Source organism: Cyanistes caeruleus, chromosome 5 (assembly GCF_971803275.1).
Source record: "Cyanistes caeruleus chromosome 5, bCyaCae1.hap1.1, whole genome shotgun sequence".
NCBI lineage: Eukaryota > Metazoa > Chordata > Aves > Passeriformes > Paridae > Cyanistes > Cyanistes caeruleus.
Window position 1 is genome coordinate 29,346,960 of NC_141705.1, and position 19,589 is coordinate 29,366,548.

The window sequence follows — 19,589 nt, forward strand, 5'->3', positions numbered from 1 at the left end:
GAAAATCTTACAGAGAATAGCTATTTTTGTGTTAGTAAAGATAGTAGGAATCCTTTGACATAGCCCATCAAGCATGTTGTGATTTGAATCAAGATTTCAAGAGTTAATATTAGTTTTTCTTTCAAGGTAGCTGCAATACACTCATCACAATTGTTGCAGGTTTGAACTGTTGCACATAGTATGCTAAGAGACTCTTAGTTTAAAAATAACAGTAAACCAAAGAAAGTGAAGTAACTTTTAATTCTCTTTTCAAATGTGCATTTGAATTTAATACAATCTGTAAGGCACTCTCATAAGTAAAAAAAAAAAAAATTAAACATTCTTTTCCAAATAAGGACAGTTACAAGGCAATGGTATGCACATAAAATCTGCAGCTGATAAACAGTGAAACACAAATTTTCAGGTTTTGGATGCATTGCAAGGTAATGTAATTTCTGTATTATGATATGACCCAGAGTAAATATTGGCACTGTAAATGATTTCTCATTGGGGTTAGGAACTTGTATTCTCTTCATATCCCAGTAAAAAATAAACTCTTTAATAAATAAATATATAAAATAAATATATGCTATCTGGAGATGTATAAATAGGTCCATCCTGAAGAAAATTTCCAGTTTTGACTACTATGCATTGACATCTAACGTCCATCACTAGCGTGGAGCGTGTAAAACTTCACACACAGTTCTCAGATTTGTCACTATCTCACAGTCCATTTCTTTCTATTTTTTCCAGCCATTGTCTCATCCATGTGATGTAGATGGTTCCTTGCTAACCTACAGGCCACAGGTAATCCGGGCAGAATTGCTGAGAGTTCGTTACGTTTTAAGAAGTCACACTTCCCCCAGTGACTGGCAAGTCTTGAGGAGGCTGGTCCATCCATGCTCAGCTTCAAGGCTTTGTCTCCTAAATCCAGTGGTTAGAAAACAGAGACCTGCCTATCACCAAGCAGGTTCTTCACATCCAGCAGCCCAGACCTCGGCAGGTTCCTCATGCTGGCATTGCCATGAAAGCACGGGCAACAGCTCCAGTTTGCTTTTTTGCCAAAGCTACCTCTTTCCTCAGCTGTATCCTAACACATCTTTGTACAGTTCTGGAACTCTTTCAGGATCCACAGGCCGGGGTAAGAAATGCGTGAATTTCTGGTGTCTTTTGGACCTTGCCCCATCTCTGGGAGTACCGTCTTTATTAAGTGCTACAAAGTACCTCCGCCCTGAATCCCCATGTTTGTACACATTGGATGAGTAGGTGTTGTACCAGTTTTCCTCAAATTGCTCCCTGAAGATGCACTCAGAAGTCAGTTTCTCCTACAGAAATAAAGGGAAAAGAAAAATAAGTTGAACTGCCACTAGATATTTGAAGACATGAAAAATAATATGATAAAAATAAAAAAAATGCTTTATGATTTGTGTAGCCTTACTGTTCATTTAAATGTCAACAAACCAAACCCAAGAAAAGTATGCAGACTCGACAATGAGTTTGGAAACTTGGACCTGTACACCTACAATTTTGTATTTAGTTAACATTTTGAATTAGGTAACGTTTACCGTAAGAAAACTTTACTTATTTATGACTTATTTAAAATTCATCTGATTTACAGGAATTATATTATGTAGAGTTCTGTCTTGGGGTATCTACTGTTCTAGAAAAAAGATTTGATAGAGGGACTCAGATGCAATGTAACAGAGCAGGAAGGTATTTACATATTTCTTTGTGGTGTGCATCACTTCTCACATTTTAAACTGGGATGACCACAACCAAAGGAAGTGGAGAAACAGAGTATTTTATCTGAAGATGTTTTAAAACTTGAAAGAAGAGTAGGACTGGCATTACCCTTATAGCTTTGTAAAAATCGATTCTATTTTGTTGAAGTATCCAAGGCTACACTGTGTACTTCAAAAACACATTACACATTCCAACAGGAAAAGATGTTAGTGTTTTGAAAGCTGAGATGAAATGAGATGGAAGAAGAAGGAAGCAAACCAAAACCTAAAGATGTATGAGCTGATATGAAAGTGGTACTTACAGAGCCATAGAGTTCTCCCTTTTCATTCATTCCAAGGTAAAGGCCACTGTCCACGCCTCTAATACTGACCAGTCCCACTGCCACACTGATGAATTCAAGGATACCTGGGGGGAAAAAAATTGCTTTAATTAATTTTGTAACCATAAAACACATAGCATGCAAACCCTCAGTTGAAAACAAGTAGAAAATGCACATATTATAGTAAATGTGGCCTAGTTTCTGAGAAATTTAAAAAACTATGGGAAAAGGTATAAAGCGTTCACAGGAAACCAGTCCAAGAAGCCTCAACTAGGAATATATATCCTACAACACTTAAGAAACTTCTTTAAAATGTTAAATATGAAAGGATTTTATTCAGCACTGAGACTAAAGCCATTACTACCATGCTGTTGGAGTCTTTAATGATTGTACACTATTTGCTAAACTGCCTACTCAAATATTGAAAGATCGGTTTGAATTACCTGAAAATATACCTTACTACTTATACAGAGTTATCTAAAAAAAAAATAAAATCCATTATTAGGTCATTTGAATGGAAATCAAAGCACAGATGGGAATTTTATATAACAGAATCTACCCACAGAAAAAGAAAAGTATTTGCCAGACATCTTATCTAGCATATGGGCCCACACCTCTTGACACAACTTGCTGTCTTTAGTGCAGGCTTTTAAAGTACATAAAATATGCTGTTTTTCTTGCTACCGTTTGGATTATAGTATTATTTATATTACATTTGCCCAAAAATGTAATATATATTAATAAAGTATTTGAGACATGAGGTACTATTTGAAGCCTGAATTTGGCAAAGGTAAGCCAACATACTTAACCAATTGATATGCACAGATTACAGCACATCCAAAACATGAAAGAAAAGGAATGTGTGAACTGGCTTTTTGGAAGTTGTTAACAATGTAAACAAAGCCTCAAAAAGAAGTGCCAGAATCATATCTAAGATATTACTGTTCAGCAGCAAAACCACAAAACATTAAAAAAAAAAAAACCCTGAATCTAAAGTATATAGTTTCAAATAGTGCAGCTGATTATGATTCTTTGTTTACTATTTATGATTTCAGGACAATTTTCACTCCCAGACAAATGGACTATGTGGACTATACAAAAAATAATTTTAAATGTTGTCAATTTTAATTGAGCTTTGGCAGGTTTCTTAGTTGTCTTAAGGAGCAGCAAAGAAAATAAACTCTTTACAAAGAGTAAGCGTTAAAAACTGTATCACACATAAATCATCCTAGTTTTCCAGTTCATAAAGCACAGAGTCCCATAAAAGATTTGGAGTCATTTTGTCTTTCTGATATCATTTTCAAAGCCACCCTTTTCCGAAAGCATAATAAGCAGGTGATACAACCCACAAAGAAACCACATCAGACAAACCTGCCAAGAGTAGTGGTAGAATAAAGGTAGTACAATTCTAAAAAGCTTAGTAAATGTTAGATCTATGGCTAACTTGATTTTCCTTTTAAAGCAAAGATTTATTTCATGTTTACACGCTGTAGGAAATATTCCTTCTGAAAAGATCTGGTTAACTACTGCTCCTCTACTTCTTAAAACATCCATGTGTTATAAAAGCAACTAAGAGCCTTTCCAGCAGATTGTTTTGACTATGGGGAGGATGATAGGAAGCTCTTTAATCACCTTTTTATGACTGCTAAATCAATATACGCCAAAACTCACATGTAGTTGACAACAGCAGGTTTGTTCGCATGTCCAGCTTCTACAATTACTATTTAGGATCTACTCTCATATCACAGGAAATGTTTATGTTTTGGGGTTGTCTTCACCTCCTTTGGGTTTATAGACAGAGAAAGCTGGTTGGGAAGCATTTTAAGCACTTGATAAAAGAGGCATTTTAGGCTCCTCTGCTTCAGCTTTATGTCCTGTGAAGCAAAGCAGTCTAATGCAGTCTAAGGATCAGCACACCCAAGTCTGTGACCTATACCGTTTTAGAGAGACCCGAGAAGCTACGATACCAATAGTGAATACAAAAAGGGTCAGTCTGACTCTTGACCATTCCCACTAAACCTGCCGCTGCATGCTTGTGCTTATAGACCCCAGCACAGACTGAGCAACGCCTGTCTCCGGACTCACCTGGGATGCACAGCCCTCCCTCACTACCCTGCCATGGTGCAGACCCCACGGCCAAATGCCGGAGGGTGAAGCCTTTCTGCTCTGAGGACTCATCCACCTGCCTCAGCCTCACCAGCATCTCATCTCCCTCCCAAGAACACGACCGCTCCCGCCCAGGTACACACAGATGCGCTTACACACACACGCACACGCACACACACAGGCGGGGCCGTGCCGCAGCCGCCTACCGAAGAGGCTGTGGTCCTGGCGGGTGCCGCGCACGCTGCCGTCGGGCAGGATCTGCAGGTGGAAGCCGGTGCGGCAGTACAGCTGCCGCCGCCGCAGGATGCCCTGCAAGTGCGCCAGGTCCGCCGCCGCCGCCGCGGCCGCCGGGGCGCGCCGATCTCCCCGCTCCGCCGGGGCGCGGCGGTCTCCGAGCAGCGCCGGCCGCTCCCCGGCGGGCGGCAGCAAGAAGTGGGCACCCACCGGCTGCCCCAGGCCGTCCAGGCCGCCCAGGAAGCCGCCCACCTCGGCCAGCGGAGCCATGCGGGCGCGGGGCGTGCGGGCTAGGGCGCGGCGGCGGCGGAGAGCGGCTGCCGGCCTCTCCCGGTGGGCATGTGGGGGTGCGCGGCGGAGCCCCAAGCATGGGGAGCCGGCAGGGCCGAGCCGAGCGGAGCCGCTGCGAGCCGAGCCGTGCTGATGCGAGCCGCTGCGAGCCAGGCGGCGGGGTGCTGCTCATCAGCCTCGCGCGTGTGTATATATATACGGCGGTCCCCTGACATATGCTAATGAAGCCGCTGCGGGGAGGCCGCGTTTGAAATTGTAAACCGGCTCCCCCTCTGCTCGCACCTTCCTCTGATCTGCCGTGACGGCGGGGAGGGGGCTCCGGGCGCGCCCCCCGCGCGCAGCCGGGCGCGCACACGCGCGGCGGGGGCGGGGGCGCGGGCGCGGCCCCTGCGCCGAGCGGAGCGGAGCGGGCAGCGGGGGACGGGCGGGAGCTGCCGGAGCATTACGTGGACAGGTGCAAGGAGAGGCAGGAGGGAAGAAGGAGAAAGGGCGTTACCTGAGGGTTAGACCTGCCCAGACACAGATGAAAGAAAAAACCCGAAGATCTGACAGTCTTACTCCCTGTTTCTGAAACGCTAATAAAATGAACATGCATTACGCTTCCCTTTTATCGCTTCAACTACAAGGAGGGGAATTTCTAAAGAAATTGGCATAGTCAGGGAGGTGCTTTCCCCTCTGCAAATTCTCCCTCACATTTAATTTATCATTGACGTGATAGTATTTGGGTATTGACAGGAGATCTTAAAAACATAAACGGGCAGCCCCATCGTTTGGGATAAATATTTTCAAAACTTGCAGAGAAGAAGAAAGAAAGATTGAGAGGTGGCGCTCATCTAATCCATCTTTGGGGTTTTTCATTGGGCCCGTAGCCAAGGTCTGTGAACATCATAAATTAGCAGTATCATCTACTGAAAGATCCCCGTTCTAGTTCTACAATGTTTTGAATCAGTTTGGGACTTTGTTGTTCAGTTCCAGCATATGCACTTTTTTTCATCCCCAGAGTAGAATGTTTCACACAGGAAAATATATTTTGGTGGAAAACATATTCCCCTGGTAATGGTAAAACAATGGTAAAATTACATTCAATCTAAGAGCTTGACTTTTGCCATCTTTCCTGCTTTTTCTGTAAAGTCTAATGAATTTTAGGGCTTAAATGACATGACCTATCTTGGCATCTAAGATATGCTGCTCCTTGCCAGTGTTAAAACATGGTATTGGAGTATAAAATGTAAAGATCTTTCACAGTTAATTCTTTCAAAAGTTCAAGAGAATCACTCGGTGGTTTAAGGTTTCATTTAAACAAAAAAGTTGCAGAGAATCATGAGAGATTAGTTCTCCCGTCTTACTTCATGGTCTTTTCAGTCACAGTCTAAATCTGAGAGATCAAATGGATTTGACTGCTTACCTTTGCTATGGAGAGTATAGGGCTAATTAATTGGCAGGTGCTTTAAAGCAGGTAATGTGACACCTTTTCATCATTGCAGTCCTAAGTACTGCCCCTGTGTGCACCTGAATTATAAAAAGGCTGCTTTAAAGCAAGTGATTTACTGTGGAGGGATTTAAAACTGAAAAAATTAATGCTAAATACAATGATCAGATAAATCACCTCAGAGGAGAGCACTGGCAGACCTGTTCTGAAGGCAGTTACAGATAGATGTTATATTATTTTACCTTTCAGATAACAGGAGCCTGTCATGTGGTGGGACCCAAAAATCCACCATAATCGAGATTTCAAAGCACATCTGTGTAAACATTATCACATCAGTGTAAAACATCAACCAATGAGCTTTCTCTTTGAAGCAAATCTACTTAATTGTAGTGCTAAATCAAAGAAATAGATCAAAGTTGAATAATCTATATGGCACCTATTTCTCAAATAGCCTGTTCACTGATTACTCAAATACACCAAAAACGTTTGAAATAAACATCAAGTATTTTTATTGACATGACTGGCAGGTCAAGATCAAACTGTTCATCACAGCTGTTACAGTTGACAGGACATGCACCAGGATGGTACAATTAAATGGAGGAGGTATATTGTTCTAGAGCTAAAGATGCTTCCATACAGATATGTTCCTGGGTCCAAGCAGTACCCTCAAGTCCTATAGACATTAGAGGGATCTAGGGTTCAGATAACATCACTGTCTCCAGTAGAGAAGGGTTGGGGCTATTTTGAAGAAAAAAAAATCTTCAGCCATCACACACTGAAAGACCCTTATGGCTAAATCTTTCCTGTTATATAATGGAAACAATTTAAAGTAGAGCGGAATACATAGCACCGATCTTTTCTGAGTGGAGTCTTTAATGTCTGGGAACTAAACCGGTTATGCTGTTTTATAAAGTACCAGAAAAGAAACAAAAAGATAAGATTTTTTTGTGTGTGTGTTTGCACTAGTCATGTGACAGGAAAAGATAACGCCAAAGATTTTTTTTTTTTGCACCTTCTGAAACTATACCATGGGAAGTTAAATAATTTTGAAGAGTTATTTTACAAGAGTACATAATTCAACTTAAAGTATACAGTACAATCTAATCGACTCTACATATACTTCCTCGAGACGGCACTTTCAGTGTCAATGAACAAATATATATGTGGTCAAGCCTTTATTTCCATAGCAAGTTGTTGGACTTCTATAGACAATAAAATTACTGTATATTTCCTAAGAATAGCATGTTGTCATAAGCAAAACCTAGTGGCTACCAAGGGAAGAGAGAATGTAATGGGCTGAAATCTTTCATAGATAGTCTGTATAAATATGGACAGACAGCTCAATCTGCATATCAATAAAACTCTTGTTAGCTATAAAACTTTAGGTCCTGCAATTTATTGCACCTTGGTTAATTTTAGAACTCCCTCACAACAGTTCGGTGCCAGCCATAAATTTTTAATTATATAATAATATATTGGAAAGGGAGGGTTCATGAAGACATGAGAAAGCAAACATTTGGTGGAACAAAAACCATGGTGCAGAACACAAATGGTTATGTCCAGCTGGAGATACCTATGTGTCATGGCCAGTTTCAGATTCTTCCTAGATCTGGACACAAAAATCTGGTTTTCTGCTTTCAGGAAGGTGATCAGAACATGCACAAATTACAATGAGTGCCTTTCTAAGCACTGCAAGTCTGAATGAAAAAGGTGTATCCTTGTGTAGAATTCACTAGGAAGAACAGAAACTTTCCAAGGTTCCATGTACAAATTAGGCCACAATCTGATGATGTAAAGCCTTTAAAATGCAGTACATGTAGATTTTAAAAACATTGAAAGCTTTCTCTTCAGAACAGATACAGCAACAAGTATGTATACATACATGTATATTTATATTTAACTATTTAAGAAAACTCAGATAAGAAAAAAGCAATGATGATTTTCTTTTCCTATGGGAAGGAAGTCCTGCTTTTCTTACACCTTCACGCTTTGTTTTATTTCTTTAATTGAAGACAGAAATTCATAGGGCTTTTTAAGATTCATGATTTTACCATCCATGTTTTTGTGGACACACATGAATAAACACCTGGATATGCAGAATGGAGCAGAGAAGCTATTGCAATGAGCAACATTTACATGGCTACATCCAGCAAGAATAAACGGCTTCCATGTGTCAATATTCAAGTGCCTCATTTGGCAGCTTTTTCATTAGTCCTGTAAGTGAATCATTGGATTAAAACAACCTTAATTTATTTAAATTACATGCTTTCTGAATCTTCGCATACAAGATGTTCAGACAGCTTATGTTTTTAGACTTGCTGCACAAATAAATTTTGTTCTTGTTCCTAAGAAGACACCTCGTGAGGGAAGTTCTGCCTAAAATTACCTGGGTGTAAGTCGTTGCAGATGTGAATTGGATTTTTGAAGTGAAAGAAATTTTAGCCTAAAGGTGTTATTGAAAAGTAAATAAAATGTGGCTAACTAATTTCAGGAAAACAGTGTGAACAGGGAGATAACTCATGGCTCATGACTATATGACTACAGGACTACATCAAGGGGACTGATGAGCTCTTAGCAGGTTTACTTTGGGACACCACACTGACCAAAAGCCGATTTCTCTTCCAGTCAAACCAAAAAGGTAGACTATTTGAAAAAAGTAATTGTATTGGTGAGTGATGTCTCCTAATGAGGCAGCTAGAACTGATAAGATCCAAGAGCCACATGCTACAGAATTTTTCAGACTGGATGCTTAAGTCATGTACTTGCAAGAAAAGTACTCGTGTTTCAGTCATGCTAAGCATTAGAAACCTTGACTCCTAAATACTGGTCTCCATATTGGCCTTTAGTCATTTAGTACAGAGATAAGTAACTCAGACTTTCAGACAAGGATTTTGCCTGGGAGTCATACATACAAGGTATTTATAAAATAAAGCAGTAGATTATAAAAAACCCCAAAAAATAGTTTGACAGTTTGGAATAATGAAGTCAAGAGAATTACTTGATGGATTAATTGGCTTAAAGTATTCTAAAATTTTGAAAGAAATGCAGTAAATCTATCATTCAGCCCAAATACCTGCCTTTGCAGATATAGCTCTGAGGTAACTCAACCTTGGCCATGCTTGCAGTTGCATGATCTGACAGACTGTCAGTGGCCACACTTACTCTTTGACACATAACCACTGAATGCAACTGAAAATGCAGGAGAGTGTCTTAAAAGGTATCAAGTTATCATTTGTGTATTTCCTGAAATCTTGTTCATAATAATATAAAAAGTCATTAGAGATTGGTGGGGAGGATGAAGGATAGGTGGTTAAAACTTGGGGAAAATGTACTTATGTAAAGAAGAAAAAGACAGACTTTACCATTGCAAATAAAATGCCATAAGATGTGCTGGGTCTCGAAACGTCTGTGTGCAGTTTATAAAGTTTCAAGGTAATGCAGGTGGTGATGCAGGTTGTACCGTGGAAGAAAGCCCTAACATAAAATGCCTGACAAGATTTATTGCCCATCAGCATCAAGTAGGGACAAAATACCACGCTCATCTTTCACAACTAGTTTTTCACTAATTCTTGGTTATGCTAAGGAAGCTACCTTCGTCAAGAATATTTATCAGAGGAGAGGCAGTTGACACGGCAAGGACACATCGCGACACGGGGCACCGCACTCCCCGGGGAGCAGGGCCACGGAAGAACGCGGTGAGGCTCCGGGGCACGACGTTCCGCACACGCGGTGCCCACTGTGCGCGCAGAACTGCAGCGAGGCGCACCAACAGCTCCGGCCCGGTCACGGCAGCTCCCACGCACCGCCCTGCCCGGGCGCTTTGGCTCAAACTGCGCGGACCCAGCTCCGTGCCGCTTTCCCGTGTTTGCTCTGGCCACCTCGTATCTCCGCTAGCTGTGCGCGCCCCGCCTCTGGCACGGCACGTCTCGCTGCCTGCCGCCGCCCGTCCCGGGAGCCGGCGGCCGGGAGCAGCGCCCGCGGGCGGCCCGCCGGCGGCGCGGGGCGGGGACTGCAGGGCCCGCTCGCTTCCCCACCCCCTGCCCCGCTTCTCGCGAGGCTTCTGCCGGCACCGGGGGCTCGGTGCGCCGGGCGCTGGGGCGGAGCGGGGCTATGGCCGCCCTGCGCTCCCTGCTGCGGTGGCGCCGCCGCCTGGGGCCCGCGCCCGGCGCTCCGCCGGCCCGGCGGCTGTGGGGCGGTGGAGGCGGCAGCGGGCCCGCGGCGGCGGGGCCGCGGCGGTGGCGGCGGGAGCTGGGCTGGGCGGCGGCGGGGGCGGCGCTCGCCGGGTTCGCGGGGTACCGGCTGTCCGAGCGGCGGCGGGAGCCCTCCCGGGAGCCGGCAGCCGCCGAGCCGGGCGGGGCCCGGGCGCTGCTCCCCATCCCCGTGGCGGCCGCTGCCAAGGAGACGGTGACGGTAGGTGTGTGCGCGCCTCTTCGCAGGGAGCCCGCTCTGCCAGGGGCGGCTCTCCGGGACGGCGCTCCCCGGGCTGTGGCGCAGAGGTGACCCTGCGTGGAGCCAGCCGCGGGCCGGGAGGCGAGGCAGGGCCCCAGCAGGAGCTGAGGAGCTGTCACCCATCGGGAGAGACGGGCTGTCACCGGAGCGCGGCCGCGGGCACTGGCGCGCCTTGGCCGCGCCTCGCAGCGCGAACCCTGCGTTTCGCCTCTGGGGCTGTCCCAGTCCAATCTTCCTCTAATAGAAAACGCTGGTTTGCAACCGGAACAGCTCCTGGCAGCGTATATCCTGAGTTTCATTTTATACTTGGGACAATTACCTTTCTTATGTAAGAAATTTCCTGTAGAGTGAAAGGTTTACACTGAACTTCGTAAGAAGTGTCAGCATTGTGACAAGTAATGGTTCAGTTGGACTAATTCAGCGAAAACTCCGGTTGAGTAACCAGGGGTAACGGGAAATAGTTGACGTTAACCTGGAAAGTGAAGCTTCCTGTGATAAGGATGAACTCCTGCACAGCAGTCTATGTAACGTATGGTAATCATAGGGTTGGGGTTATTTTCATTTCAAATTGTCAAGAGCTGTGGTTAGGCAGTTTGTCCGAGTGGCATCTGCTAAGACTGGAAGTCAGTGGTGTAAATGGCCTGCTTTGTCTATACCAAGTTTATTTTATAGTGTCTTTGAGAACAGGATCTACATTTTTGCAGTGGAGGCCTTGTGCCTAAGTATGAACGTTGTTTGCCCTTTTGCCCTGCATCGTTAGCTGAAAGGCACATTCTGTTGGTGGCATCCTTTATGAAGAGAATTTGAATCTGCTATTTTTGGTTATTCGTAGTCTTGTGTCTGGAGTGTGTTACTGTAGCACAGAGGACTGAAGCTGTTTCAGTTTTTCATAGTGTTTTGATTTGACAGAACTTTACATTGTTTTACATAGCCAGTCTTAATGGTCAGTTTTCTTTAAAGGGAAGTATTGTTGCCGTACCTTTGAGAAGTCAATGAATTTACTTGGATGTATGATTACAAATCTTCGCACACATCACTATAAATTATAAAATGTAATACCTATGTATACTTATTTTTTGAAAACAAACACTGAAGTACCTTGCTTCTGTATGGAAAAGGGCTCTAATTAATTTGGTTTTCTATTTGCATAGCAGAAAACTTGAAAGATTAACTTGAAATGTGTCCACTCAGATTGTGTGGACTAAATCCGGACTGACATCTGAGAATATTAGGTTTATGTTGCAGGCTTTTATTTTTGAACGATTCCTCTATTTAATTCCAATTGCATGTCTGTGTGCTCAGGATTCCTGAAAAAATAACCTTTCAATTGAAGCCCCCTAAAAATAAGGATCAAAGAGCTGTGGAATTTTTGGTCTGAGGTAGTGGGTTCCTGTGCTTTTTTTATTATTGACTTTTATTCTGCAGAATGGCTTGTGAGAAAAGACCATAGTTTAAATGCAAATCTAGACAGGGAACTACCATGAGTAGTTTGACCATGAGTTCTATCTGTAATCCATTTATAATTGCCCTCTAGACCTGTGATGAGCGCCAGCTCTTTCACTACAGATTTCTAAAAGATCTCCAGAAATGGAAAAAGAGATGCAAATATTGTGTTCAAATTGCATTGAACCATGGTATTCATGGTATTCTGCGATGGTATTGTATTGTAACAGCCTTTGTTAGAAGGCTGAATTAGTGTTGCCTGAGTGGAAGTACCTTCTTGAATTCCTGATATTTAGTGCTGAACTTTCAACTTTAATTAATTGTGTGTAACAGTATAAAAAGCCTGATAACTTGGAAAGTAGAAAATTCTTTCATGAAAGGTCATAAAGGTGTTGGTCTTACTAGGATTAAGGTTGGAACTCTTGGATCTACTGCAGAGTGTGTTTAGAGTAATCATTGGAGAACGATAACCTGCAGCTTCTGTATGTTTGATGGAACTGTGATGCATGTTTTGCTAGGATATTTTTACAGTTTTATCAGGTAATGACCACAAAGAATGATGAGACTCAAGTATCTTGGAATACTCTCCAGCTGCTTTTGGTAGTTTCTTTATTCCTGATGCATTTATTCCTGGCACCGTTTTCTGAGTTTTTTTTAGGTTTATACTTACCCCACTTTCCCATTTCCGCAGTTCCCTGCTTTTCATTCCACCAAAGCAAATGATATGATGGCTTTTCTTTTTCCTCCCTCCATCCAAGCCACACTCTTCTTCTTCATCCTAATATTTTCATTTGCGCGTTTCATCCTTTATCATTCCTCTAGCAGTATGCTTTCCCCAAATGCTATTTACTTAGATCATTGGAAGCAGGAAGTTGTGTCTCTGGTGTCAGTGTCTTGCTATAGAGATCTACAGCAGCTGGTAGAAGCAATTACACCGAATGTTTCTTGCATCACCCCTAGGGGACAGAGTAACCACTAAAAAAGGCCCCAGTACTGACAGTAAAGGGACCAGCCCTTGCAAAACCTGAAATCCTTTAAGACATAAGACAGCTGTAGTAAATGGATTTGTATAAACATAGACTTGACAGAGTGTCTTAAAATTTTTCTGAATGTTCTGGTGGGGGAAATCTATCTTCTCCCATAGACTTTGTGTTAATTTTTTTGAAAAGCCCATTCTGAAACATTAATTGACAATGGATAATTTTATTTTTAAATGTTAACACATAGTGAGTTTATAACTGAAAATAGTATCACAGTGTAAAGTATTCAGATATTCAGGGTAGTTATGAATATCTCACCTCTAGCATTGTGGTTAACTTTGGCCAGCAGGCACCACACCATACCACACAGCCCTCATTTTCTAGCAGTGGGATGGGAAAGAGACTTGAAAGTGTAAAAGTGAGAAAACTTGTGGATTGAGATAGAGACAGTTTAACAAGCAGAGTAAAGGCCACACAAGCAAAGGAAAATAAGCCATGCAAGCAAAGTAAAACAGGGAATTGATTTACTCCTTCCTGTGGGCTGGCAGGTGTTCAGGCATCCCAGGCAAACCAGTTCCAGTACAAGTAATGGAGACTTGGGAAGACAAATGCACTGAATGTTTATGTCCATTTCCTCTGTCTTCCCCAGCTTTGATTAGCAAGCACAATTATTGTGTGGTATAGAATCTCCCTTTTGTAAGTTGGGGTCAGCTGTCCCAGCTGTGTCCCTCGCAGCTTCTTGTGCACCTCCAGATGACTTAGTGGTGGGACAATGTGAGAAGCAGGATGAGCCATGACAGTCTGCCAGCACTGCTGAGCAACAGCTGAAACATCCCTGTGTTATCAACACTTTTGGTCACAGGTCGAAAATATAGCACCATAGCGACTGCTGTAAAGGAGGTTAACTATCCCTACCAAAATCAGTACAGGTATTGAATTCCCATATGTCTATTTTACTTCTTCTGAGGAATTTGTGTAAAAGTGTAATAAGTGGCCTTCTTGTTTGATACAGGCAGCTCCAGTGGACAACAGAATAGTTTTCTTATGCTCTCAAACATTAAAATAAATGGGTTAACCTAGTTTACATTTTAACTCTCCTAGAACAACTTTCTCTTCTGGCAGGCCACCTGTTTCCAGATGATGTTCATAAGGCCTGTGAAAGTATTTTTAGAGTTGTGTTAGTCCCAGTTAGTATCCCTACAGCTGACTTCAGATTCTATCACTGAGTTGAAATAATGCTTGACAGTAGTGACAGAATATTTAAGTGTATAAAGTTATATATATCTTGATAGTTGGTTGCTTTGTCCTACTGTCTTCTAGCATTTACGAACCAGGACATTTTAAAAGGGGTTTTAGATTCCAGGACTTATAGTGATGATTACACAGATGTTGGTGGGACACCTTTTTGACCAGTTCAGAAATGAGGCACATCATTTGAGACTAACTGGACAAAAAATGTATTTGAGACTTGTAGAGAAACAGTGTGTCAAAATGGTCTGCATATCTGTCTCCATGTTCTATGAAATGGTTGCAGTAAGAAACCTGAAGTGCAACAGATTTGTGAGTTTATGTACAGATGAGTAAGGAAGTGCCACTTGCCAAAAGTGAGGTAAGCTCTGAAATGTATCACCAACATGCTGTCTGTGCTGGGGGAGACTATTTGATCAGAGAAAGGTCATGGGATCAGTGCAAAAGTATACTTGCTTGACCAAGGAAAACTCTTGAGGTGTTCTGGTGGAAAGTAAGATTTATTGCAGAAGCAGCATGAAGCTAAGCTCCCTACAGGATTACCTTTTTCCCAGATGCTTTCTGAGAATAACTCTGGACCCAAGGGCTTTATGTATGATTGCCTGGAGTGAAATCTTGGACGCTGTAATAAACTGGCAATTTTAATTCCAGGGATGCTGCCACAGAACATTTCAGAACCAAAGTAAAAATCTGCACTCAGAGCTGCTAGTTTTGTGTCTGAAGGTTTTGGTGAAGACTGGGAGAGCTCTGCTAGCAGGTACATCCTTTAAAGTTTAGGAGATGGTTATGCAGAGAAAGAATCTGTTAGAAGGAACTGTTATTTTAACAGTGACAGAGTTCCTCAGAGGAGTTAATATTTGTCTTCTAATTCCTTACTTCCAAAAGTTGTGTCATTAGTAAAACTTTCTAAAATGGTCTTGGAAATACCAATGATGCATCTCTGTACTCCTAAGAGATCTTTTATGTAATCATGTTGTCACTATATAAAGGTAGTGAACTCCAGGTCTCTAATTTTTGGGGGAGATATTCTCTGTGAATCACCTCCTTCAGAGATTATTCAAGAATCTAAAGAGAGGCAGGGAAAGACAGGCACAGACTGTGTGCTTCATCACATTTCTTGAAGGCACATTAATTTTCAGGATAAGGAAGCTGTATACCTCAGGTGTTTCCAAAGGGTTTTTCCCTAGTATCTCAGTAGTACTTTCAAACTATCACTTTGTGAAAATGCTCAAAGGGTCAAGTGTTTTCATAGCAGCACATTTCTACATGCATTACATCATGTGTTTCCATCTCTGTGAAATGAAGAGCAAGACTTTACCTCCAAAATGTAAGGGAAGCTCCCCGAGGGAGGAGGCTCTCTTGCCTGCTCAAAGAGGATGCTGTTCCAAAAGATGCATAAGCATCACTTTTCCAAAAGCCACTTGAAGCAATTGCTGCTTCATAAGTATTGTGCATTTAATGCCATAGGGCAATTGCCAAAAGTAATTTGGTTTTAAAAGTAACGGTTTGCTCTTTGGCTGATCACATCTGAAGTTCCTTACCAGCATAATCCTGAGAAGGATACTGCTTGCCAGCTGTAGTGAGAGCCATGCTGGTGGGCGGGGAAGGTTTACCTTTTGTCATTAATTCTGTGTTCCTCACAGTGTTAAAAGAGATGGTGCATGTTTGGGATGGACAGATCCAGCTACTAGTGTGTTTTGGTGTTGCATGCGGTGAAGCGTATGAACACGTGGAGCTGGATGTACATACCCACCAGGCTTCTGGAACTGCTATAGGTGAAGTGGGTGCCCTGTGGAAGAAATGCAAGAAGGACTGATCTATTAGTTACATTGTTAACCCAAAGGGTTTCCTGTAACAGAATTATATCAGAACATGGCCCTTTTTACAGCATTTTAAACCCCTTCCAGCTTCCTATGCTTGTAAATACTTTCATATAATACTGTCCTTATCTCAGTGAAGCAGGATCAACTAACAGAATTGTTGGCTGTACTACATCTACATAGTCTGCTAGAAGTACAACTTCAGTAAGCATCAAAACAATTTTGCCTACTTTGGGATTTTCCCACACTGGGAACCTGACAGTTAACCTTTTGGCCACCCAGCATGAAAACAGAACTGTGCTACTTTTATCTACATGAGAGCGTATTAAATAAGCCTGAAGTCAAATATAAACGAAGGAAGTTAGGAGCAGCGTTGCTTTGAAACCTTTGTATTTTAATAATTTGCACAGATTCTCATTGATGGAAGACAGATTACTTTGCAAACAAAAATTCAAAGAAAGTTACTCGCTTGAAATAAATTGAAGATTAAACTACTGTAGCAAACATATTTTTGACTGCAAGCAAAACGTACCTTTAGCAGTAAACGTTGGCTTCTTTAGCTAAAATAGACGCTCCTTTATCTCAGTTGGGAAAAGTTGATTTGACTTGGAATAAAGTTGTGAGATTTTGTGTGATATTGCTGGAGCTTTTTGTCTCACATGCCCACACAGAATATATATTTTTAACTGTTCGTTCTGTAAAACATTTTGCATTTTTTGTGGATATTCTCAGAATCTGGGAATTGGAGTATTATTCTGGGATTCAACAATGGATTGTTGGACATTATTTCTGCAGAGATTGTAGGCATTGAATGTTTAATTTCCAAAAATCCTGTATCTGGCATTTAAACTTATCTCTGAAAAAACGTGGTATTAGATATACACAGAATATAACTTAACTAATTACTGACTGAATGTTACACAAGATTCGCACTTGACAAAGAACATTTCTTTTGTATAGAGTAATGAGGTACTGCTTTATCTTCTGCACTTTACTTCTAGTGAATTTGGGCCATATCATTGCCATTTTTTGATATTTTCAGAGAGTTCAGTGTCCTAACGTTGCAAAATTTTAACTATTTCAGTGTCACTGTGGGCTTGTGCCCTGTGTTAGGCCTTGTATTGTTTTATGACACTATAGTTATTACATGGGTTTCACTGGAAGCCATACAAGTTAATTCACATTATACCGAATTCTGAAAGGAAATGTTTCTGAGGTAAGACAGTAAAATTTAGTTTCATTTAAAATCCGTTTCATTTAAAATTTAGTTCATTTCAGTAAAATGAACATGGGATATGGGACCAGAAATAGAGATTAGCCTGTGCTTCAAGGAAATTCAAGGAATTCATGGAGACATTTGGTAGGAACACCAGATTTTCAGGGCATTTTGGCTTGTCTCTGTTGATAGATGCAGTACATGAAAGATGAACCCAAAATGGGAATGGATTGTGAACACTGAATTTGCTCAATCAAAAGTCTAGATTTTCTTGACTCAAGTTTTTGCTGTGAATAGAGGGAGAAAATACAGAGGAGTGTCACTCTGAAGATGTTCTTTAAGGAATGCTTTCAAAGTTGATTGACTTAAAAATGTCAATTGTCTGTAACAAAAACCTTCATCTAAAGGACTACTGCTTTGTGACACGTGGTGGTATTGTTACAACAAGCAGGGCTTTAGGTGGCCCTCTATAAATACAGTACTTGCAGAAAAGCATTTTTAGTAATTATATTAAGTCATTGAAACGTGTTAGTGAGAAAGCATTATCATCACATTCTCATTTGCATAATAAATCTGAAACTTTTGAGGCCTTTCCCAGATATTTTAGGCTATTTGTAATATGTTTGTAGCATAGATTGACAACAACAGCACACCCAATCAAATAGTATTTTCCCTTCAAAGAAGTACCCTGCAAAATTACTGTTTGGTCCTCAATTTAATTTTTGCTTACCTTGTTTCAATTAAAATATTTCCCTCCGTTTTCTGTGCCCGAGTGTGGTTTGTATATAAGTATTGAGTCTATTTAATCCATTTTAGAAAGGGCTTGGAAATATCATCCATGGAAGAATTAGGTGTTTGTTGTGTATATGCAATTCTGTGTTAGGGAACAGCAGGAAAGTAGGCCAAGATAATTTTTTCTCTTCAGCTGATTTAAACACCCAAAACAGGAGCTGTGTTCTCTCTGCAATTCTTCTGCAATAGTATGGCACAGGAGGATGGGGTGAAATGTGGAGCAACAAGGTACCAGCATCAGTCTTTCCTCTTCTTGTTTGCTACTTTAGTTGTGAAGTTGAAAGGATGGAAAGCTAGATTCTTGGTTTCAGCTGTGGACTTTTTTCCCCTTTATTTCTAATAGCAAAGCAGGTCAGTATACATGTGCAGGTAAACCAGAGATAAGCAGCTATGCCTAAAATTAAGGTTAAATATAATCTGCTATTAGAAGATTTGTGACTTTCAGTGCGATGGAAGTGCGTGTGTCTTTTTTATGAGAGAATTGTAACATGATACAAGATCACAGTAACTAGTAGGCATGATTGCCAAGAGGATTGGTAAACATGTAGCATAAAAAAATCTACCTTCATTTGTTTTTCTGAGAGATGTGCTTTCATGAAAGTTTTTTTAAATACTTGCTAATCACAGAGAGATTTAGTGTAGATAAGGCCTTGAAACTTCAAATAGAAATTGGAAACCTAGTGAATCCTGTTCACTCTGTAACAAACAGTGCCTTCCCTGGGGTATTCAACATCTACTTTCTGTGTCTTGTTCACAGAATCAGAATGTTTTGGAAGGGACCTTAAGGATCATCTAGTTCCCAACCCCCACCACCATGGACAGGGACACCTTCCACTAGACCAGGTTGCCCCATCCAACCTGGCCTGGAATACTTACAGGGTACCCAGAGCTTCTCTGGGCAACCTGTGCCTGTCTGACCACCATTCTTTTCTTCACAGTAAAGTAATTTCTTCCTAACATCTAATCTTACTCTACCCTTTCTCAGTTTAAAGCCATTCCCCCTTGTCCCATCTCTTCATGCCCATATGAAAAGTCCCTCTCCAGCTGTCTCGCAGATGCCCTGTAGGTCCTGGTTGGATGCTCTAAGGTCTCTCTGGAATCTTTCAGGCTGAACAATTCCAACTCTCTCAGCCTTTCCTCACTGGAGGTATGCCCATTGTGTCCATTGCTACAGTCAGATTGTCCGAGATGGGCATAAATATGAAATAAATCAGTCTAGAGCAATTGGTGGTGTCGCTAAGATTTTCACACTTGATTCACTTCATTATCATTTGCAAATGTTGGGGAAAACAGAAGATGTTTCCTTGTTATGTGTTGAGATAAATTTCTTAAATGAATGCCTGAAGAAGTGCAAATTGAGGTAATACTTTAGAATGTTCTGGCTTTTAATTAGAATATTTGTTACTTCCCAGTAATTATGGCTTTTCTGCAAGAGCAAATGTTCTGTATGATGCATAAAATTAAGCATAATAGATGCAGTAAAGCTCTGAAAAGAAATTTGGATAAAAACTAATATGATTTCCAAAGAAAATTTTGTTTG

The 19,589-nt window shown here is 41.5% G+C and overlaps 2 protein-coding genes across 7 annotated transcripts in view; one reads left to right on the forward strand and one right to left on the reverse strand.

Moving 5' to 3' along the window:
• Positions 1–221: 221 nt before the first annotated feature.
• FGF20 (fibroblast growth factor 20) lies at positions 222–4,669 on the reverse strand. Its single transcript, XM_023925774.2, has 3 exons — positions 4,354–4,669; positions 2,024–2,127; positions 222–1,304 (listed from the first exon to the last, which is right to left on the reverse strand). Exons 1-3 carry the CDS (start codon positions 4,649–4,651, stop codon positions 1,059–1,061), a joined length of 648 nt encoding a protein of 215 aa, XP_023781542.2. The 5' UTR covers positions 4,652–4,669; the 3' UTR covers positions 222–1,058.
• A 5,542-nt stretch (positions 4,670–10,211) lies between these two features.
• Positions 10,212–19,589, forward strand: part of MICU3 (mitochondrial calcium uptake 3) — a 52,756-nt gene continuing 43,378 nt past the window's right edge. For all 6 annotated transcript variants that reach the window (XM_086888752.1, XM_086888753.1, XM_086888755.1 and 3 more), the window contains exon 1: positions 10,212–10,511. In XM_086888752.1, the coding sequence (XP_086744878.1) occupies positions 10,212–10,511 (300 nt within the window). The remainder of the gene's footprint in view (positions 10,512–19,589) is intronic.